This window comes from Xyrauchen texanus, chromosome 6 (assembly GCF_025860055.1).
Source record: "Xyrauchen texanus isolate HMW12.3.18 chromosome 6, RBS_HiC_50CHRs, whole genome shotgun sequence".
NCBI classification, from domain to species: Eukaryota; Metazoa; Chordata; class Actinopteri; order Cypriniformes; family Catostomidae; genus Xyrauchen; species Xyrauchen texanus.
In genome coordinates, this window is record NC_068281.1 from 32,753,860 (window position 1) to 32,776,918 (window position 23,059).

Below are 23,059 nucleotides of genomic sequence, written 5' to 3' on the forward strand. Positions count from 1 at the left end.
TTCTACTTTAACAGGGTTTAAACTACCGTAAGTGTTTGAATTTGAACCAACATACAAAACCTCTGCTAGACAAAACACACACATGTGTGCAATTGGACTTTTATCTGTAAATCTCAAAGTTACTGAAATATTGCCCTTGTGACAACTAGCCGCTGTTTTGGGGCAACTATACAGACAAGACTTATAGACTATTTAATGGATTTTCAGAAGAAAAAAAAATCATTTTCATTTATGCATTTAGCAGACGCTTTTATCCAAAGCGACTTACAGTGCACTTATTACAGGGACAATCCCCCCGGAACAACCTGGAGTTAAGTGTCTTACTCAAGGACACAATGGTGGTGGCTGTGGGGATGGAACCAGTGACCTTCTGATTAACAGTTATGTGCTTTAGCTAGATTGTGCTGCAGGCATCGGAGGACTGTGAATTTGAGAGACTCCTCAGCTGCAATCCAAAAGGCTTCATTTAAGCCTTGTGACCAAAGGAAATATTTTTTACAATCACAATATTATATGGGTGAAAGTTAACTGAGTTATTTCTGATTGTTGCCTAAGAAGTTTTAGATTCATCAGCTTCATCAGATGACAGCATTTGATAACGACAAACATATACCATTTGATACAAGATACAGTTTCAGATAAAAAACAGGCATTAGACAAATATCCAAAAATCAATCTCAGCTCAGTTCAACATCTTATGTTAATCACAACATAAGGCATTAGGTTTAATCACAACATAAGGCATTAGGTTTAATCACAACATAAGGCATTAGGTTTAATCACAACATAAGGCATTAGGTTTAATCACAACATAAGGCATTAGGGTTGATCACAATGTCCCACACTGGATGAGGATCCCTAAATTGACCCATCTGATTCCATTAGCCTGTGTGGCCATGATTCATATGTGCTCTATTGTCAACTTTATTGTCATTGTGCAGAGTACAGAGCCAATTAAATGCAGTTGTTTTTGCATATCCCAACTAAGCTGGGGTCAGAGCGCAGTGTCAGCCATGAAACGGCACCCCTGGAGCAGATAGGGTCAAGAGCCTTGCTCAAGGGCCTAACAGTGGTATCTTGGCGGCACTGGGGGTTGAACACCCAACTTTTCTCAGTAACCCAGAGCCTTAACCGCTGAACCACCACTGTGACTGTAATATTACTAAAATGGAAAATAACGTCACAGCATCCAGGAACACAAGGCTTAAATTAAGCATTTTAGATAGTAGCTGAGGAGTCAGCATACAGTCTTTACTAAAATTACTAAAAAGTAGAGCCGCAATACACAGTATGCATGTAAACATGATTTTAGTGTAATAAATTAGCTTAATAATCTTTTCTATGTAAAGTTATAGCTAATTTTACAACTTTGTTACCATGACGATGTAAAAAAACAACCCTAAAACGACTGTAAAAACGACAATTTAAACCACTTTACAGCTCAAATAATGCATGAGTTTTAACAGAAAAATTGTGCCTTGATAAAATTGTGCTTCACATTTCTGTTTAAACCCTCCAAACATTGCCCCAATTCACTTCCATTGTAAATGCCTCACTGTAATCCAGATTTTTGTTTGTTTTTTTTTTTTAAGAAAAGGACGGAGAAGTTAATGTGTATATATATATATATATATATATATATATATATATATATATATATATATATATATATATATATATATATATATATATAGATTTTTGTTTTTTTTGTGGTAATTAATATTATGCACAAATAAGCTTAACTTACTTACTGAGCCCAGAACATTTCTTAAACATCTCTTACGGTGCATCCCAAATCACATACTTGTAAATTGTTCTATGCCATTTTGTAGTGCGAGTAGTGTGTTCATACTGAAAATACCAAGAAAAAGGTGATTTCTGAGTGTATGATTTACTTCTTCAAAAAAAAAAAAACAGTGAATGTTGAACACTTCTTGCACTCAGCAGTCTCGACTTAGACTACATAGCAGAAGGGGCGGGGTTACCTGGCCACAATATAACCAAGAAAACCCAGCAGCGTCTCTACTTTCTTCGAAGGCTGAGGAAAGCACATCTCCCAACCCCCATCCTCACTACATTCTATAGAGGGTTTATTGAGAGCATCCTGAGCAGCTGCATCACTGCCTGGTTTGGGACTTGCACCGTTTCGGACCGCAAAGCCCTGCAGAGGATAGTGAGGACAGCTGAGAAGATCATTGGGGTCTCTCTTCCCTCCGTCCCCAAAATGAACACACGGGGTTAAAAATGAGATTACTAAAAAAAAAATCAGAGTCCGATTCATCTTCTCAAATCCTGATTTATTAAAGCTTTTATTAAAACAAATTTACATTTGAAAATATGTAAATTCCTTGTATAAAAAGTAATTTGCCCACTAAAAGAGGTTCCCTTACAGACATAAAGAAGTCACAATTGCAGTGTGCCAACCAAAAATAAATAGTCAATAGACTGTCAACTAAATAACAAGGGAAAAAAAATGGCAACTCTTTATAAAATGATTCTGTAATTGTTATTTTAAAAGTGCTTAAAATGTCTGGATTTTCCTTCCAATATAGCAGCTGGTTTTGGACTGAACACAGCTAAACAACTTCAATAAAAATCTATTTCATTGGACAAGGTGCAATATAAATCTGGACCTGAGACTGTGATATCTGTCAATGTTTTAAGTGAGATGGGTACTTCAATAAATTGTTAATATTGAGAAAAATCTGGAAAGTTGCAATTCATGCTGCAGGAATGTGAGACGCTTATAAACAAAAAGAGAAGGGAGCAGATCTGCATTTAAAAGCGAGCTCGGATACACTCCAGAGGGTCATTGTCCCACATATGTGGGTCCCAAGCCTGGAACCAGCCTGTGAAGGTTGGGGGCTCAGCCCCCTGCTTTATGGTTGTGATAGGCAACCCATGACGTCCAGAAGGATCAGAGTCCACATAGTCCTTAGCTGCACAGAGAGAACATGTTGAATTAAGGCTGAAACTTGTTAGCGGATAATTTTACTGGTCCTGCTCAGGGAGAGAGTATACCGAAACATACTCTACGCAAGTATGTGAACGCAGACGCGTTGCATTCTCAACATTACCACAAGGGGCGCTATAGCTGACATTGTTGTGAACTTGCCGCTTCATTGTTAGGTTTTTTTTTTTTCAAGTTAACCGCTGTCAAGGCGAGCAACAGTTTGAAGAGAATATTGTCGAGAAAATAAGCTTAAGTCAAAGTATTTATAACAACTTAAATGGATAGTTCACCCCAAAATGAAAATCCTCTAATGATTTACTCACTCTTGTGGCATCCCAGATGTGTATGACTTTCTTTCTTCTGCAGAATACAAACGTAGATTTTTTGAAAAATATTTCAGCTCTGTAGGTCCATACAATGCAAGTGAATGGGTGCCAACATTTTTAAGCCCCAAAAAGCACATAAAGGCAGCATAAAGTAATCCATATTGACTCCAGTGGTTAAATCCATTTGTTCAGAAGTGGTATGATAGGTCTGGGTGAGAAACAGATCAATATTTAAGTAATTTTTGGTCATAAATTCCCCTCCCTGCCCAGTTGGGGTGATATGCATGAAGAATGTGAATCTCCAAAAACAGAAGCAGAAAGTGAAGGAAAAAGGACTTAAATATTGATCTGTTTCTCACCCATTCCTAACATATCACTTCGGAAGTCATGGATTTACCCATTGGAGTCATCTGGAGTACTTTAATGTTGCCCTTATGTGGATTTTGTATCTTCAAAAATGTTGGCACCCATTCACTTACATTGAATGGACACACAGAACTGAAATATTCTTCTAAAAATCTTTGTTGTGTTCAGCAGATAAAAAAGTCATACACATCTGGGATGGTAAGAGGGTGAATAAATGAGAGAATTTTCCTTTTTGAGTGAACTAACCCTTTTACATTATAACACATCCAGTCACTCTATCACCTCCTTAAGTACTGAGGTTTGGTACCGCCATGGTAACACAAGAATGCACTTTAGTATGTTTATCCGTACCACGCATTGGCTCACACTCATATTTGCAATCGTGTACTTGCCTAAAGTATGTTTCTGGCCAACGACTCTGTATAATCTCAAAACATGTTAATTTTTTCAGGGTCATTCTTAACCATGGGTAAACATAATACTGGGATATTTTGTTCCATGTTTCACAATGTTCACCTGGGTTAGTAGATAATCTTTTTTCAAACTGTGTATTTCTAAACTCATAAAAAACATATTTGCATATTTACAATGTTAATAACATGGATTGGACAATTACAGCATGAAACCTATTGTCTATAAAGACATTAACCCAGGGTTAAGCAAAGTGTGAAAAGTCCTAAAGAAAACTGGCCACTCACCTATTTTTGGTGACTCAGTCTTCTCTACCTCATTTGCTTCTTTACCAATCCAAAGGAAAATCTAGAAATAGGGGTTATTTATTTAGGATTGTAGCTATCCACTATACATGCAGTAGAAGCAGACACAGTCCAAACTATATTCAAGTGGACTACATATGTCAACTCACCTGATCCCAGGTGTCAAGCAACATGACATCATCAGTAGCCAAATCTGACTGAGTGAAGTCTCCAGGGACCTCCTCAACCTGAGAGAGAAAAAGAGAGAGAGGCACAGGTAAAGACAGAATCACAAAACTGCTGATACATCGAAATTCGGCTGATTTTGTGTTTTGACTCTTCATTTGTCTGTTTTTGTAACTGATTTACCATTAGTCTGCCTGTCTTGTTGGAGCAGCCAAACAGGCGTGGTGGTTTGACCATATTTTGCAGATTTGAAGATGTTTGGTACCCCTTCTTCCCTCCCAGAGCTGACCAGAAACCAGCTAAAGAGATAGCCAGGCAAGAGAGAAGTTAAGGCTGGTTGTCACATCTGATTTATGATGATGTCCCTCAAAACACAGAAGACTCTCACCTGGTTCTTTACCCTCTGCCACATCAGTGGAACGTCCTCCCAGGACACTCACCACATACTTGGCAGCGACCATTTCTTCATCGCTGGCACCTATACCTTTCCAGACAAACAAAGAATCTGGCGACTTCAGCACAAATACATCATTGGTGTTTAAGTTGGATGCAGAGGGGTCAACCTAAAATGGTAGATGCAAAATGCATTGATTATGAGATAAAGTACATTACACTATATGTATGATGGTGGAACATTGGGATGGGTGTGACTGACCTCTACAGCACGAGAAGTTCGAGATGAGCTCTCACGGATGTGGAAGAGGCGCGTGCTCCCCGGTGTGGTGTGGCCATCCTTGCGGGACGTTCCTCCACTATGGATAATCATGGGTTTGCCCTTGAACAGACTCATTAGGTGGGGGGGCTCATGACCCTGTGTTACTCGCACCTAAGCAGGAGAAAACATTCAGATTTTTGTCCATTAAACAATGTTCCATGCAGGGACAGTTTCAAGTAACAAAAACGAAAACCGAAAACGAACAAAAGATTTTGCAGAATGTAACCGCAAATGGAAACAAAGTGATTTTTAATTGTTCCAGAGAGAAAACGTTATTTTTAAATGCTGGTAACTGGTTAATTTTGTTCTGATAATTTTTTCATGAAGCCAAAGGCCAAAAAAAAATGTTCTCCCAAATTTTGGAATGCCCAATTCCCACTACTTAGTAGGTCCTTGTGGTGGCGCAGTTACTCACCTCAATCCGGGTGGTAGAGGACAAGTCTCAGTTGCCTCTGCTTCTGAGACTGTCAGTCCACGCATCTAATCAAGTGGCTCGATGTGCATGACACCGTGGAGACTCCGCATGTGGAGGCTCATGCTACTCTCAGCGATCCACGCACAATTTACCACATGCCCCATTGAGAGCGAGAACCACTAATCATGACCACAAGGAGGTTACCCCATGTGACTCTACCCTCCCTAGCAACCGGGCCAATTTGGTTGCTTAGATGACCTGGCTGGAGTCACTCAGCACACCCTGGATTCGAACTCGCGACTCTGGTAGGCAGCATCAATACTTGCTGAGCTACCCAGGCCCCCCACAATACATTTTTGGAATAACACCACTTTGTGTTACGTAAGTTAAACATGTAAAAATGACATGTGCTTTAATCCTGAAGGAAATCTCTTCATCACACATTTCTTTTCCTAATAGCCCATTGTGGAGGTCACATTCTCTGATTGAAGACCTTTTTAACACCCATCCATCCTCAACCGCTTATCCGAAGTCGGGTTGCAGGGGCAGCAGCTCCAGCAGGGGGCCCTAAACTTCCCTGTCCCGAGCCACATTAACCAGCTTTGACTGGGGGGCCCCGAGGCATTCCCAGGCCAGTGTGGAGGTGTAATCTCTCCACCTAGTCCTGGGTCTTCATTTTTATGGCTTATTTTAAATTATTTTGGTGAGGCAAGTGGCTTATTTTGGGCTTGTTTTTCCAGACAAGGTTTCTCTTGCGAGATCTGGCAACACCACAATTGGTATTTCACCCACCCATTGGCACAGAGTACTGCCATTTTAAAAAGAACATTATAAATCAATCTTTTATTTTGTTCTAACCGGTTACTTTTTGGAAAGGGAACTTCTGAACCGGAATGAAAAAATACAGATTTTGCTCAGAACAAACAAAAATTAAAACATTCTGTTTTTAGTAACTGGTTCAATGAGACTCTGACTTATAAAACTTACAACAAACCAAATTAGGCAACAACACTGTAGGAATTGTTCACCAAAAAATGAAAATGTTCTCATCATTTACTCACCCCTCATGCCATCCCAGATGTGTATGAATTTTTGGAGAATATTTCAGCGCTATAGGTCCTAACAATGCAAATAATAGGGCCAGAAATTTTAAGCTCCAAAAAACACATAAAAGGAGCAAAAAAGTAATACAAACAACTGCAGAGGTTACATCCATATCTTCTGTAGCAATATGATAGGTATGGGTGAGAAACAGACCAATATATACGTCCTTTTTTTAATGGAAATTCTCTTCCCTGGCCAGTAGGTGGTGATTGCACGAAGAATGCAAATCACCAAAAACAAAAGAAGAATGTGAAATTGGAGACTGATAGTAAAAAAAAAAGGACTTAAATATTGATGTTTCTCACCCACACCTATCATATCACTTCTGAAGAAATTGGTTAAACCACCGGAGTCATATGAATTACATTTATGCTACCTTTATGTACTTTTTGGAGCTTCAAAGTTTTGGTCGCCATTCACTTGCATTGTATGGACCTACAGAGCTGAGATATTCTTCTAAAAATCTTAATTTCTGTTCTGCAGAGTAAAGAAAGTCATACACATGTGGGATGTCATGATGACAGTAAATGATGAGAGAATGTTCATTTTTGGATGAACTATTACTTAAAAGATGCACTCAATGATATTCTGATTATGATGTTATGACAACTTGTGGCAAAAATGCAGCAACATGGTAAAACAGAAGGTCTCAGTTACAGATGTCATTGTAAAAATGTCCAATTTGCAGTCAGCCATGGTAAATATTTTCTGCGAGTGCAACCGTTCATTTTCAAGGTATTAGTGTGATAAGTAATTTTCAGCTTGTCTGATCAAAACTGCCCTCTGGTGGTTATCAAAAACTCAGGTCATTTTAAAGTAGGATACAATAGGCTTGCTAAACCTTGGGTCATAAATCGAGTCTGAGGTATTAATTCAATGGAGTAATTGTCAGAAAATCAGATAATGCTTGTTAAAATTGCTGATAATATGCAGAATTCTGTGGAATGGATTTATACTATACTATGAAATGATGGTGCCATCTTAAATGGTTTGTTGGAGTTATATGGCCATGTTAATGTTCTGTCATTACTTCAGCCAAAAACTGTACTGCATCGGTGCTTTAGGAATTAAAACTCTCCAGAATGCTGTTTACTCAAACAGTTGAATCTAAAAGAGTATTAATCTCACCTGAACTGGAGCTCCTCCCATGGAGTCGTCCAGTTTGACAGTAAGGAAGGCAGAAGCTGCCACCTCATCCTGAGTGCTCTTCAGCCCCTGCCTGTAACACAATGTTACATGCATTCAATATAGTGATACCAGCATCACTGTCCAAATTTAACCAGAGACGCAAACAGTATTCACATGTTAGGTTATAACACTTCATTGTCAATAGAATGTGTCTAGCAAGTATACAAGTATATAAACATGCAATAGACTGACCAGGTGTAGATGATATGCTGTTCCCTGCTTCCCTGTCTGTAACTGTAGAGGATCAAGTAACAGTCTCCTCCATAGAACTGACCGTAGGTTGAGGGATCCACTGGAACACGGTCTCCTCCCTCCACACGCCAGATCTGTTTAAGACAAACATGAGTGTTAATGACTAATTAAAAACTATATCTAGAAGAAAAAAAAAATCCTTTGGGTCTCTAGGCCCTTTCTGGCACAGTTTCATATATCCTAACCCTTAACTTAACCCTATGAGAAATTTAGTATCTCATTATTATCACATTTTTGGCCAGGTCATTTGTTAAATGGAATAGATCAAAATTACTGTAGACTCAATTGTGCTTTGTGACCCAAACTGGATTTTACCTGGACTTTTCCACAACCATCATCAACCATGTTGTGCTGAGCTGCCATGGCTTTGTTACCATGCAGGGTGGAAGCATCGAAAGGAATCTGCTCTACATGGGCAATTCTGCCAATGGTGTAGACCTTGGTAGGCCCAGTGGTTTGGTCCTTGTCCTTCCAGTCTGAGAAAAACTGCTTGAACAGAGTAGTCTCGCCCCCTGCAGGCAGCACCTGGATCTACAGCGGCAAGCAGCGCAACAGCAGTAAATGCATCAGAATTTCATTACATGTAAAAGCATGCAAAAATAGAGTAAACAATTTTATTATTATTTACTATAATATATGATTTGCAATCGGCAGTATTTAACAAATCAATATTCAGAGAATTCACTAAATATCCATTTGTGATTCAATATGTAAATGTGTGTATTACAATATTATGCATTGTTTATAAATTCAGATTTTAACATGTGTAAATTCATAAAAAAACAAATGCAAAACTCAATTACATGAATGAAAGAACTGACTATAATAACAGGGCCATTTTCTTTCAGAGCCAATATTTAAGGGATGGTTCAACCAAACATCTCTCATTATTTACTCACCCTCATGTCATCCCAGATGTGTATGACTTTCTTTCTTCTGCAGAACACGGAAGAATATCTCAGATCTGTTGGTCCTTACAATGCAAGTGAATTGTGACTAGAACTTTAAAGCTTCAAAAAGCACATAAAGGCAGCATACAGGTAATCCATAAAACTCCAGTTGTTAAATCCATGTCTTCTGAAGCTATCCAATCGTTTTGGGGTGAGAACAGACCAAAATGTAATTCCTTTTTCACTATAAGTCTTGAAAGCTGTCTCCTTGGCCATAATGATTTCAAGCTTGATTACACTTCCTATAGTGCCATCTAGTGCTCTGCTCATGCATCAAGCACTAGGAAGTGTAAGTGAGACTACAATGGCAAGAGTTATGGTGAAAAAGGACTTACATTTTATATGTTCTCACCCACACCTATTCTATCACTTCTGAAGACATGGATTAAACCACTGGAGTTTTATAGATTACTTTTATGTTGCCTTTATGTGATATTTGGACCTGCATAGTTCTAGTCACCATTCACTTGCATTGTATGGACTTACAGAGCTGAGATCTTTTTCAAAAAATCTTAATTTGTGTTCTGTAGAAGAAAGAAAGTCATACACATCTGGGATGGCATAAGGGTGAGTAAATGATGGGAACATTTTCATTTTTGGGTGAACAATTCCTTTAATGTTGTTGCCAAGTTGGTTTGTTGAAAGTTTTATAAGTCTAATGGAACCAGGGACTAAAACAAAATATATATGTGTGATCAAAATGTGACTACTGTACCTGTGTTTTGCTGGAGTAGTTCTTATCTTTGATGAACTGCTCTGCTGTTTTCATTGCCGCTTTGCGTTCAGCTGTGTTTGCATTTGGTCCTGTTGGAAAGCAGAGACAAAATGAAGCTCTTTCATCTTAATGAAAATTTTGTGGTCCGTTTAAACAAAGCGCCCCTGGTGATCTGAGCTGCATGCCAGCATTGTGGAAAAAACATATGAAGATGGTATCAGTGTGACAGATCTATAACAAGATATATCTGATACAGGAGATTTCTGAGTCTCAAATCTGAGTCAACAGGAAAAGGCATTTGCAACCCATTTTACTTCTGCAATATGAGGCATTTCAGAGAGAAACAGGATAAAGAAACAAAGTAGGACGGGACATGTATTAAGCCATCAGAAATTGATTGGATAGTGAAAATTGGCCATGTCAAACCAAAATGGAAATAATGGTGAGAAACTCCATAATTGTAACACTTTTTTGGAAAAGTAGCATTTATTACATCAACATTAACTATTGGCATTATCTGGAAGGGCCGTATTAACTACAACAGCAGGCTAATACAATGGCTAAATAGCAATTTGGCTTTTGGTTAATATAAACCAATTGTTCACGCGATCTAAGAGGAATCAGCTAAAAAGAAAAGTTCTTTCCAGAGCAAGATATTACTTTTTTGTTATTTGGATGAAAGATTACAAAGACAACTTTTTTCTTTGAAATAACGTGCACAGATGTATTATGCACAGTAACACCAGGGATGTGTATTAAGACAGTAAATAGTAACGACTGTATATAGAAACACATCTAGACACACCTTTCCATACAAACACATTCTTATCAATGCCATTGTCCAGGATGTAGCACTCATCGGGAGAGAGCATCTCCTGTTTGAATGGGCTGGTCTGGGCCACGACAGATGTTTTCATGGAGCCAGAGACATCTGAGATCTACAATAAAAAAAACAGTATAATACTATAGGACAGCAATCAGATTGTTTAAATGAATTGAGATAATGAGAAACAGTGTTTTGTCCTTGTGTGAATGATGTACAAAGCAATACATTAGGCTTCACAGCTGTCAGTCTTTATCTTTATTAAAATAGTCGACATTAACAATTAAAATGGTAAATATAATATAAACTGTAAAGGATTAGAATATAATGACACAATGTGTTGCACTAATCATTGCTTGATTTGTTTTCTTGGCTTATAAGTGTAATAATGTGCAGATAAGAGTTTTATTACCATGTACAGTGATCCCTTCTTCCTGTTGGAAGTTTCCACTTCCTCATCATCTGGAGTTGCAGGGGCGATGTTGGATTTGGGCCCAAGAGCCTACGGGATGACACACAGAATTAAAGCGATATGGACACCTATCTGAATGACCTACAGCAGACAGAATAATTGGCATGCAAAACTCTTCCTCTCTCATTAAACACTTGATGGAAGCATTCACAATGGTAGAACAACACAAAGGCCAGAGCCAGAAAGAAAAGCTACAAGAAAGCCATTGTGCCAAGTTTTGCATCAGGTCTGGCAATATCTGACCAAAGAGAACTTTAATATATCAGTACTCTCATTAACAGATGGGCAAACAGCATCTAATAATAATAATACAACTAGAACCCTGCATTTGATTTAAGAAGTTGCATTTCTTAAAAATAAAAGAACAAATTAAATTATATTAAATTAAATCTCACATCAGTCAGAGCCACTGGTTCTGCCCCCTCCTCCACCATCTGCAGTTTGGCCCTGCCGTTCCTCTCATTGTCCCGAATATCGATGGCCAACTGAGAGGCCCTCAGGCGCTCAAAACGATTGCAGTCACTGCCACACCACTGATAAATGTCCTGATCAAAAATTACAAAAATAGTTTTTTTGTAAAAATATATCTGAAGCCAGAATGCTGCAATAAACCAGTCAGATTCAAGTATTTCAGAGAGCTGTGAAATAAAAGGACATATTTAACAGGTACTGTAAATGTATTACAATAACTTCAGACAGTATGCTACAGTTCCATAGAAGACAGATTAAACAATATTATTAGTAATGTTTCCTGATGCAGAGTACAGGCTATTTGAATGCACACATTTTTCCTCATGGTAGATAGATTTAGACATCTATACCTTCCCCAGGTCTATGATAAAGCAGTCTCCTTTGTTGAAGCTGGCCCAGGACATTTCCACCTCAGTGGCTCTAATGGCCCTCCTGCCCTTGATGTGCAGCAGCCGTTTCACATCGACGTCATTGGTCAACACGTGATGAAAGCCAGACGCAATCCCACCTTGCTATGAAGACATGAAGGATTGCGATGAAGAACTGCTTAAAACTTCATTATGAAGCCATCAAACATACAAAAGGTGCTACACTATACTGTCCTACAAAGGCAAAACACAGTAACTATGACACTGGAACTGAGAATAATGGCTTCAAAGTTTTTCGATTGTTGCACATACACATGGTAATGCATTGATTAAACATGAATCTGAGCATAGTTAAAGATCATATAACAAACAAAAACATGTGTTGATACATACAGTATGTAAAGGTCTATAAGAAAGGAATCTAAAATCTCCAAAACTGTATTTATTTAATGATGGAGTTTTCTGGGTGATGTTTCATGGGTACTGTGTCATCATATCCACCAACTACCTATAAAAATATCTTAAATTTATTATTTTGCTTTGGTTGAGCCCATCTTAATCTTTCTCTTAAATGAAGGGAAACACAGCTTTATGATTAGCAAGGAACTAAATGCCGTCCATTCGGCAGAGTGCTTTTCAAGTTAATCAAATTGCTTTAAGTCATGGAAAGGAAGCACCATGACTGATCGCAATGGGTGTCTCCAAGTCATAACTGACTCTGCCCAAAGTTCTAAGAAAAGTAAACCAGCAGGAAAGCCTCTTTTCCATCGTCACTGCTAGTTAATGATAAACATTCTGAGAAGTACCACAGACAATAAAGTAATGTCCCATAAGACGTTCACCTTATACTTGATGCCAGACTTAAAGTAGCCCAGGAAAGTGAGCGACTCGTTATTTTGGACCTCACGGAACTGAACTGGAGCACCCCCCATGAAGTCATCCAGCTGTGTGGCAAAGATAGCCGCAGCGCCGCTTTCATCCTGAGAACACTCATTCCCTGCAAGAGAGAAGTTAATGAGCTATCAAGGGAACATTAGTAAAAATCATCATACAAGAGACAATGAAAACATGCTGCTTGTCCATGCCAGAGGTAGACCAATAATCAGTTTAATGGACATTTTTCTACACTACTTAAATGGTTATTGGTTCTTCAATATTGGGTCTACCAATAAGTACCAGCATTAAGAGGTTTTCTCAAGGACAACGCCAATTGTGACCATTAAGATTGCAAATCAACTTTAATGGCATAAATAATTTTATAGAACAGTAAATTCCAGGCCTCTAATTTGACAGGACCAGCGGCATTATTTGGGGTGCTTCTCTGACTTTTCAAATAGTGGTGGGGATTTTGATTAATCATTCATTTTGTTTTAATTCACTGATTCATTCAGATACCATTTTTTGATATTGCATATTAATCCAGTAGGTTGACAAATGAGCATCTTTTATGTCACAAGTTCGTCATTCAATCATTGACTAATTGAACAATGAAAGTAAATGAGAACAATTTGTTCACCTAAAGATTTGTTGAAAAACACGGATTTGTTGAGTGAGTGCAGGTAACAGTGTTGGTAACGTTGTTTCTTTTGGAAATATTTCTACCGGCACACAAGTAATGCACAAACTAACTATCCATTGTTTGTCTGTAATGTCATTTATGTAATTGTAACAGTTAAAGGATGGCAAGGAGGAGGCAGAAACTGTTTTAATGTCAGACATAAAACAAACATAAACACAGACACACACATGCAACACGGCCGCGTGCGTCTCTCGAACTGGTGTCTCAGGGTCCACTTAATCTCACTCTCCCGCTGATCAGCTGATTTAGCGCCGGTCATGCAGCCTCACGTCCCGGCCACACTCTCCTCCTCGCCAGAGTAATATTATTCTTGTTGAAGTTCCATATCTTAGCATGACTGTGATTACCTGCAGCACTCAGTTAATTTTATTCTATTTATTAAAATATAATTAATGCATTTTATGCTTTTTGTTGTGCAATGATTAGCCTATTTCTTAATGTGTCTAAAAGAATGCAAGAATTGGCTCAGTATATCAGTTATCAGAAATTTAAACAGATAAATAATTGCATCGTATCAGCTGATAGATGATATATCTCTAGTTAGAGGCTTCTGTCAATGAAAGAAAATACCCTACAACTTACTGGAATACTCAAACAGAGCTTGTTTGCCAAGCAGCATAGCAGCAAATGCATTATGGTAAAATAGAAACCACAGAGAAACCCAAGAGGGGCCACATGGAGCACATTAAATGTTTTTCCACTCCTTGTCCTTATATAAACCTTTTCTTCTCACACAGCTCCAGTCAAATCTTTGGGAACTACTATGTGGAGCATGTCTGCAGGCATTAAGAGAAGGTTTAAACCATTGGGTGGGACAAAATACAGAGGCAAATTGATCAGTCATTTGAATAAAAAAAAAAGAGGACACTTTAAATCTTATCTGGGGTCTAATGTAAGATGATGGCGGAAGTCTCTGAATCAGCATTTTACACACGAAATGACTGTGGTTTTTAGTTTATAAGACAAACTGCAAGAGAAATGTAGGGAAACTGGCAGTACTCATAGTATTGTTATACAGCCTCTTTTATAGCTGTAATGTCATAAAGGCAGTTTGTTAATGCAATCTAAAGCATTTAGGTTTCGGTTTATAGTGCATGTTAATGACAGAAAAGATGAACAATATTTCATTGTCTTGATAAACAATACAGCCAGTTACACAATGTATATTTCTCAACCGTTTAAAGGGATAATTCACCCCAAAATTTTAAATTATTTTATCATTTACACAACTGTATGACATCCCGGATGTGTATGACTTTCTTTCTTCAGCAGAACACAAAGAAGATTTTTAGAAGAATATCTCAACTCTGTTGGTCCATACAATGCAAGTGAACGGTGATCAGACCTTTGTAGCTCCAAAAATCACATAAAGGAAACATAGAAGTAATCCATATGACTCCAGTGTTTAAATCCATATATTCAGAAGCAAAGTGAAGATTTAGAGTAAAAAGGGACTTACATTTTGTTCTGTTTCTCACTCACACCTATTATATAACTTCTGAAGAAATAGTTTTAACCACTGGAGTCTTGTGTTTTCCTTTATGTGATTTTTGGAGATTCAAAGTTCTGGTCACCATTCACTTGCATTGCATGGACCAACATAGCAGAGATATTTTTCTAAAAATCTTCATTTTTGTTCTTCAGAAGAAAGAAAGTCACACACATCAGGGATGGCATGAGGGTGAGTAAATGAATGAACTATCCCTTTAACACGGCACACCAGCACCCCTTATATGGGAAAAGCAAAATTAAAAGTCAACATGGAGCCCATTTCATTACCATAATGTGGACCTGGTCTCATAAAATCACGTTACTTTAACTACCTTTTAGTAAAACATTTTTAAAGTGACTCGTTGTACACATCATAGCAGTTTCCTGGTCAAATAAACACTAGAGGCACTAAAATGACTTTTACTTCCATTCACAGAAATCACGTGTGAAAACGCCAGATTATCAATTTATAAACGCTTAATTTTCTCCCTGTTCCTCATGCAATGCTATATTATGACATCCAATAATTTTTACTATAGTGCATGACTTGTAAGGTGATACATTTTACATTTACATTTATGCATTTGGCAGACGCTTTTATCCAAATCGACTTACAGTGCACTTATTACAGGGACAATTCCCCCGGAGCAACCTGGAGTTAAGTGCCTTGCTCAAGGACACAATGGTGGTGGCTGTGGGGATCAAACCAGCAATTCTGCTTAACAGTTATGTGCTTTAGCCCACTACACCACCACCACTCCAATTTGAATAAGATTTGAATAATAAGAACATAACCAAGATTTGCAAACTTTTTTGAATGCAAGTTAATTGTGTGGTTGCTCAACTGATAGAGCATTAAACTTGCAATTCAAAGGACCAGAATACGAGTCCTGAAGAACACGCAAGTCAACACGTGAGCAAAAAGTCACAGAAGCACAACAAAATGATATTGATGCTTCAGCAATTGTGTTTTTCATGTAACATACTTTTCATGACACTATTGGTTAAATTAAAGTTTAAGGTTTAGGGTAGGGAGATTGGATTTGAATTACTGGCAAGGAGGATGGCATATGAATCGCTTTTAGCTCCACTCAGTGGACATTTCATATTGGAACTGACACGATTTGTGTAAGGAACCAATGCTGCCACCATTGTAGGCAGAAATGTGGCGTGTGGTAGCTTGCTGACTCGAATCTAACCTGACCACAAAGTGTGTCACTTACCCAGCCACATGTGAATATAGTAAGATGGTGCAGTGGTGGTGTACAGCAGAAGGTAGGCATCACCCGTATAGAAGTTGCCTTGGAGATTTTTAGGGACTGGCTTGAGGTCCATGTTCTCTATGCGCCATATCTGCAGTCCAGGCGCTTTCCCAGCAGTCTCAAACTCCTTATGGGACACCATAGTGGCTGGAGAAAATCCAGAAGGTTAAATGTTTGAATGCTTTTGTGTAGTCTTTCATATTGAATAGTTTCATAATTGGAGAAGAGAAACAGACCATTGTATCTGTTCCTCTATTGCTCAAAATTATTGAGGAAGCTCTTGGTTAAACAGAGCCTGACAACTATATGCTGACGATGTACCATCTCCTCTCCACCAATAGCTGGTGTGTGGTGGGCGCTCTGGCGCACTATGGCTGCCGTCGCATCATCCAGGTGGATGCTGCACACTGGTGGTGGTTAAGGAGATTCCCCCTATACTATGTAAAGCGCTTTGAGTGCCTAGAAAAACGCTATATAAATGTAAATTGTTGTTGTTGTTGTTATTGAGTCTAACTTTTCTGACATCTTTGAATTTATAATCACTGATTCCCATAAAACACACAATCTGTCACAGTGAGGTGACTATCACTGTAATCCTCAACTATCTGCACCTCTTATTCTCCTGCAATAATTTAGATGCAAATGTAATGCAACTAGAAGAAGCCCAATGCATCACGCCTCCATGCTTGTGTGACGAGGTACATAAGAGGATCTTAGTCATCACAGTGTTGTTGATAAGAAATAGAAAACACAAGATCAATGTGATTAACTTGGCCTAGACCTACTTGAATTCAGCCAGCGTGATGTATACAAATAATCAACATTATCGTTCTTAAGTGTATTTGTATCTAGAGTAGGCTATATTAGCTCTGATTAATGGAAAACCTGTCTGAGAATTTAATGAGGGACATTTTTATAATCCTGCGACATTTGGTCCATAATGATTACATGATGAAGCTACCAGAACATGTACAAACATAATAAATACAGGACATATTCTGCATCTATCACAGTCATATTCATGGCAAGCAGCAGTTCTTATACTAGTACATCAAATAATAGGTGCCGCTCATCTGCAGCTTGCTTCTCTCTGTGAAGCAAGAAACAGTGAAATAGTTCAGAACATGACTTTGAAGCATTTTATTTTTTTCAGTCAGAATCCACAAAACATGCAAATGCAGCTACGTTTACATATTTCCAGCAGCAAATGTAAATGACTCTCTGAATAACATTAATAGACCCCCTCAGTACATTATCAGATTGTTTCAGTTATCAGCAGTGGAAGTCCTCAATCATCAGTCCATAATCACAATTCACTATGCAGTAAGCTCTTCCATTAAATTATACCCCATATATGTATGATTAACTGTTGCAAAACACTCATTGAAACTTGGTGGAATAGAAAGCAACGTTCAATACGTAAATAAAAAAGCAGTGCAAAAGGGAAAATTAACTACTAATATCCCTAGTAAATACAGATATTTTCAAATTTGTCAGAATAAACAATTATAGACTATTAGTTCAAATGCAGCTATATAATAAACAGCTGTATATGCATGACTTTAGTGCCAGGAGCGAAAGAGTTGGACTTTGCCTCCTAAAGGCAGAACATGTACGCAAGTAACGTAAACTGCATACACATCAGGGTAGCAAATATTTTGGAAACTCGAGTTACTCCAAATGTATCTCAGATTAAAATAAAAGAGTAAAATACAATAACATCCATTTAGTCTTCTGTATGCAGCCAGTGGATTTAGGATTGTTATGAGTATAGAATATAAGAGAATAATAAAGGAAACAACTTACGAGATTGTCGTAGATGGAGAGCAAGCTGTCAGTGCACGAGACAAGGCGACGTGTTAGACAAAGTGTAGAATTTCTTCAGCGAAGCCACAATTAAACTGTTTGAGGGAGTGTTCTGGACAGCGGGGCGTAAATGAATAAACGAGTGAGCTTTCATCGCATACTGTCTTTGTCTCAAAACCTGGTGAGCTATCTACCAAGACAGCATTTTAGGGCGTGATTTGATGTGACTCAGAACACGCCTGTGCCCATAAATGCTGTTCAGATGGCTCACTTGGTTTTAAGACGCAGCCTTAAAGCTACTTAAGCCTGCTACACTACATTTTAGAGCCACTAAACTGCCTGTATGTTATTCCAAACGCTGTTTTATCTGGTTCAATTGTAAAAATCATTCTAGTTATTACTATTCAACACTGTGATTTACAAAAATGGTATTTCCTTAAAATATGGGATTAAATATACAAGATTTTCCATTGTAAATAATCAAATACGTATATCTAAAATAAATATACAAATGTACACATTGTATTTGTATTTATCAGAAGAAGCAATAAAACCCACAGAAACCAGCGATCTAGAAGTGGAACAACAATTTAAAAGGGATAGTTCACCTAAAAATGAAAACTCTCTCATCATTTACTCACCCTTATGACATCCCCGATGTGTATGACTTACTTTCTTCTGCAGAACATAAACAAATATTTTTAGAAGAATATCTCAGCTCTGTAGGTCCATACAATACAAGTGAATGGTGACCAGGACTCAAAAGGTCCAAAAGTAATCCATATGACTCCAGTGGTTAAATCCATGTCTTCAGAAGTGATACGATAGGTGTGGGTGAGCAATAGATCAATATTTAAGTACATTTTTTCTAAAAATCTTCACTTTCACTTTCCACATTCAGCATCCTATTTGTTGGTGATGGTCAAAGGTCTTGATTTATATTAAATAAGGACTTAAATATTGATTTGTTTCTCACTTCTGTTTAGGAGATGTATACATGTGCTATCTGGGCGGGAACTCCTGCTCAAAAATTTGAGACGCAACTCAGAGGTCTAAACATGTCTGTCTACTGTAGATGTAGGCCAATTATTTATTGCATGCAAGGGAAGCAAAAGGAAATTAAATGTAAGATTACATTTTACAACAGTCATGCATAGAAATAAAATTGAAAAACATTGTGGGCAGACTGAAAAATACATTCTAAAAAGGTCACTAATTCCTTTTCTCTTTGCCCTTCATGCTACAAATAAGACATTTCACACTGATGTTTTCATCACAGTCGAGTTATTTAAAGTAACAACCAAAGTGTTACAAGTATATGTTTGCCTAATAGAGCAACAGGAAAGCAATAATCACACTGAATAATTGCAGCGAGCCAAAGATAAATACTGTCAGCATACTCAAACATGGGCAAACTTAAAACACATTTTTGAGCCTCTACTTTTCAGTCTGAGAATGCACTGCTGGGCTCAATAAAATGTCCCCTATAGCTACAAGTCACTTGCAAAATGGCAGACCAACATGTGGTACAGTAATGTAAAACAAGAATCAGATGCTGCTTTAGTGGTTGGCCAAGGACTAAAAGGGTAGAGATTCTTGAGACTTGATCTCCCCCACTGTCATGTGCTTGCAATTATCTTGTGGACATGAAAGACCATTTGAAATGACACTGGAAGTATGAACCAGAGACTATTTAGCAGAGATGGACCACTTCTAATACAATTAATGGGAGAAATTGGAACGCCCAACCAAGGAGCTCTGTCGCCCAATGGTCAATTGATTTAGAAAGTAAGTCCTGCCTTACAGGTAAAAGAGCCAATCGCCTTTTTGATGCAGACATCACCTGCCAATCAACTAAAAAATGTGCATACACATCAGATATAATTTAGCATATGTGATGTAAAGAAGCACAATGTATGACACCAGTTTTGTAAGATTTTACTGCTGATTTAAAATATGCTCTTTGATCATAATCTTGACCAACAGTTTTTGAGATTTCGTTGTTCCCCGATAGGAGCTGCACTGGCATGACTGGAAATAGTCTCCCAGGAGCATTTAAAAAATGGCAGACAGTGGATTGACTTGCTATAACAGCTTTGGTATAAACTCTCAGAGAAGAGCTGAACATTACATTAAGGATGGATGTAATCACATTGGATACAACTTATTGTGTTTTCTGGAAAGTAAACCATTTTGAACAGGATGTTTCAATTCAAAGTGATCTAATTTGCTACTGCTTTACAGGCTCATATTTACCATTTTTTAGTAATGCTTGCATCTCCAAAAAAAAATAAAAAAAAATAAAAAGATCCTTTTTTAGATCCTTTTATCTGGAAAGCATAACATTGTAATTAACATCTGCTAAACATCAGATTTTCAAGCATTCTAAATCATTCATGTCTATAGACATCTGAAAAGAAAGGTTTTATAGACATATTGCAGATGAGAAAACAACCTAAAAAAAGACATCTTTCAGATGTAAACACACATCATATAGATGTCTGGGTAACTATCATTATGAACCATCTGCATGAAGAGGTGATGCCCATGTGAGCTTAAGTTAGAGCCAAACTGTCAAGATAGATAATCAACAGCCTCCTCAGACAGACCAACTGATATGAGCAGGGCTCCCCTAACAACAATGTATTAAACTCAAATGCAGTTATTGTTAACCTCTCAGCCTATGCTAGTATGAGTAAAACCCACAATCATATGAGTGAATGAACCTATAAAATCAGAAGGCACAAGATAATGTAGGCTTCATAGGAAGGATATGATGTGGGCCATTAATAACGTGAGAGGCAATAAAAATGGTTCACGTTAGTGCGAGTTTAAGATTAAGAACTGTGGTAAATTGTCAAACAAAGAGAGGAAATCACCCAAGACATTCAAAATGTTTCCATGGCTATCATTGAGGGCTTCTGCATCATAAAGTTCAGATTAACAAGAGCAAGAGGCTGCCGTAAATTAGATTTCAAACACATTGTCAGAGAGAACTTGGAAGTTACTTGGAACAAGAAAGACAATGATATGGGGCCTGTTATTGCACCTGAAATAACTTTTCACACCTGGCATTTGAGTAACATATTTGGCAGCCCTAGTTAAAAAGAACAGAGGCAGAAAGGTTGTGGCCTAGTGGTTAGCATAAATTCTTTTTTCTCTTGAGTTCACACGCTTGTCGGAAATGTGGGTTTAATTCAGGTTCATGTCATGTTCTCGTTCCATTCTCTCTTGAACACCCAAGGGTGAGGAAGTGTACAAGAAGATAAAGCACAGCTTTAAATGGACAGTAAACTGTTCTGCATCCCTTTTCTGATATCTGATGTATATACAGGGCATCCAGAAAGCATTCACAGCACTTAAATCTTTCCACATTTTGTTATGTTACAGCCTTATTCCAAAATTGATTAAATTCATTATTTTCCTCAAAATTCTACACACAATACCCCATAATGACAACATGAAAGAAGTTTGTTTGAAATCTTTGCAAATTTATTAAAAATAAAAAAATCACATGTACATAAGTATTCACAGCCTTTGCTCAATACTTTGTTGAAGCACCTTTGGCACCAATTACAGCCTCAAGTCTTTTTGTGTATGATGCTACACGCTTGGCCTATTTATGGGCAGTTTCTCCCATTCTTCTTTGCAGGACCTCTCAAGCTCCATCAGGTTTGATGGGGAGTGTCGGTGCACAACCATTTTCAGATCTCTCCAGAGATGTTCAATCGGGTTCAGGTCTGGGATCTGGCTGGACCACTCAAGGACATTCACAGAGTTGTCCCATAGCCACTCCTTTGTTATCTTGGCTGTGTGCTTAGGGTCGTTGTCCTGTTGGAAGATGAACCTTCAACCCAGTCTGAGGTCCAGAGCGCTCTGGAGCAGGTTTTCATCAAGGATGTCTCTGTACATTCCTGCATTCATCTTTCCCTCGATCCTGACTAATCTCCCAGTTCCTGCCAGCTGAAAAACATCCCCACAGCATGATGCTGCCACCACCATACTTCACTATAGGGATGGTATTGGCCAGGTGATGAGCGGTGCCTGGTTTCCTCCAGACATGATGCTTGCCATTCAGGCCAAAGAGATCAATCTTTTGTTTCTCATGGTCTAAGAGTCTTTCAGGTGCCTTTTGGCAAACTCCAGGCGGGCTGTCATGTGCCTTTTACTGAGGAGTGGCTTCCGTCTGGCCACTCTAAAATACAGGCCTGATCGTTGGAGTGCTGCAGAGATGTTTGTTCTTCTGGAAGGTTGTCCTCTCTCCACAGAGAAATGCTGGAGCTCTGTCAGAGAGACCATCGTGTTCTTGGTCACCTCCCTGACTAAGGCCCTTCCCCCCTGATCGCTCAGTTTGGCTGGGCGGCCAGCTCTAAGAAGAGTCCTGGTGGTTCCAAACTTCTTCCATTTACAGATGATGGAGGCCACTGTGCTCATTGGGACCTTCAATGCTGCAGACATTTTTCTGTACCCTTCCCCAGATCTGTGCCTCAATACAATCCTGTCTCGGAGGTCTACAGACAATTCCTTGGACTTCATGGCTTGGTTTGTGCTCTGACATGCACTGTTAACTGTGGGACCTTATATAGACAGGTGTGTGCCTTTCCAAATCATGTCCAAATCAACTGAATTTATCACAGGTGGACTCCAATCAAGTTGTAGAAACATCTCAAGGATGATCAGAGGAAACAGGATGCACCTGAGCTCAATTTTGATTGCCATGGCAAAAGCTGTGAATACTTATGTACATGTGATTTTCTTTTCATTTTTAATAAATTTGCAAAGATTTCAAACTAACTTCTTTCACGTTGTCATTATGGGGTATTGTTTGTAGAATTTTGAGGAAAATAATAAATGTTATAAATTTTGGAATAAGGCTGTAACATAACAACATGTGGAAATAGTGAAGCGCTGTGAATACTTTC

The 23,059-nt window shown here is 38.3% G+C and overlaps 1 protein-coding gene across 1 annotated transcript; it reads right to left on the reverse strand.

The window, feature by feature from the left end:
• Positions 1–2,276: 2,276 nt before the first annotated feature.
• Positions 2,277–18,303, reverse strand: LOC127645373 (scinderin-like). Its single transcript, XM_052128972.1, has 17 exons — positions 18,138–18,303; positions 16,293–16,478; positions 12,842–12,996; positions 11,982–12,143; positions 11,556–11,705; positions 11,101–11,190; positions 10,671–10,803; positions 9,866–9,954; positions 8,516–8,731; positions 8,141–8,274; positions 7,889–7,979; positions 5,182–5,352; positions 4,915–5,089; positions 4,710–4,825; positions 4,511–4,588; positions 4,344–4,404; positions 2,277–2,939 (listed from the first exon to the last, which is right to left on the reverse strand). The coding sequence occupies exons 2-17, from the start codon at positions 16,471–16,473 to the stop codon at positions 2,779–2,781; spliced, it is 2,163 nt and encodes a 720-aa protein (XP_051984932.1). The 5' UTR covers positions 16,474–16,478; positions 18,138–18,303; the 3' UTR covers positions 2,277–2,778.
• Positions 18,304–23,059: the final 4,756 nt, after the last annotated feature.

Coding starts and splice junctions, on each gene's coding strand:
- LOC127645373 (XM_052128972.1), bottom strand. CDS start 16,473: ATGGTGTCCCATAAGGAGTTTGAGACTGCTGGGAAAGCGCCTGGACTG. Junction 9,955..10,670: donor GAATGTGTTTGTATGGAAAG/GTGTGTCTAGAT, acceptor GCTTTCCAACAG/GACCAAATGCAAACACAGCT. Junction 8,732..9,865: donor ACTACTCCAGCAAAACACAG/GTACAGTAGTCA, acceptor TTGCCGCTGTAG/ATCCAGGTGCTGCCTGCAGG.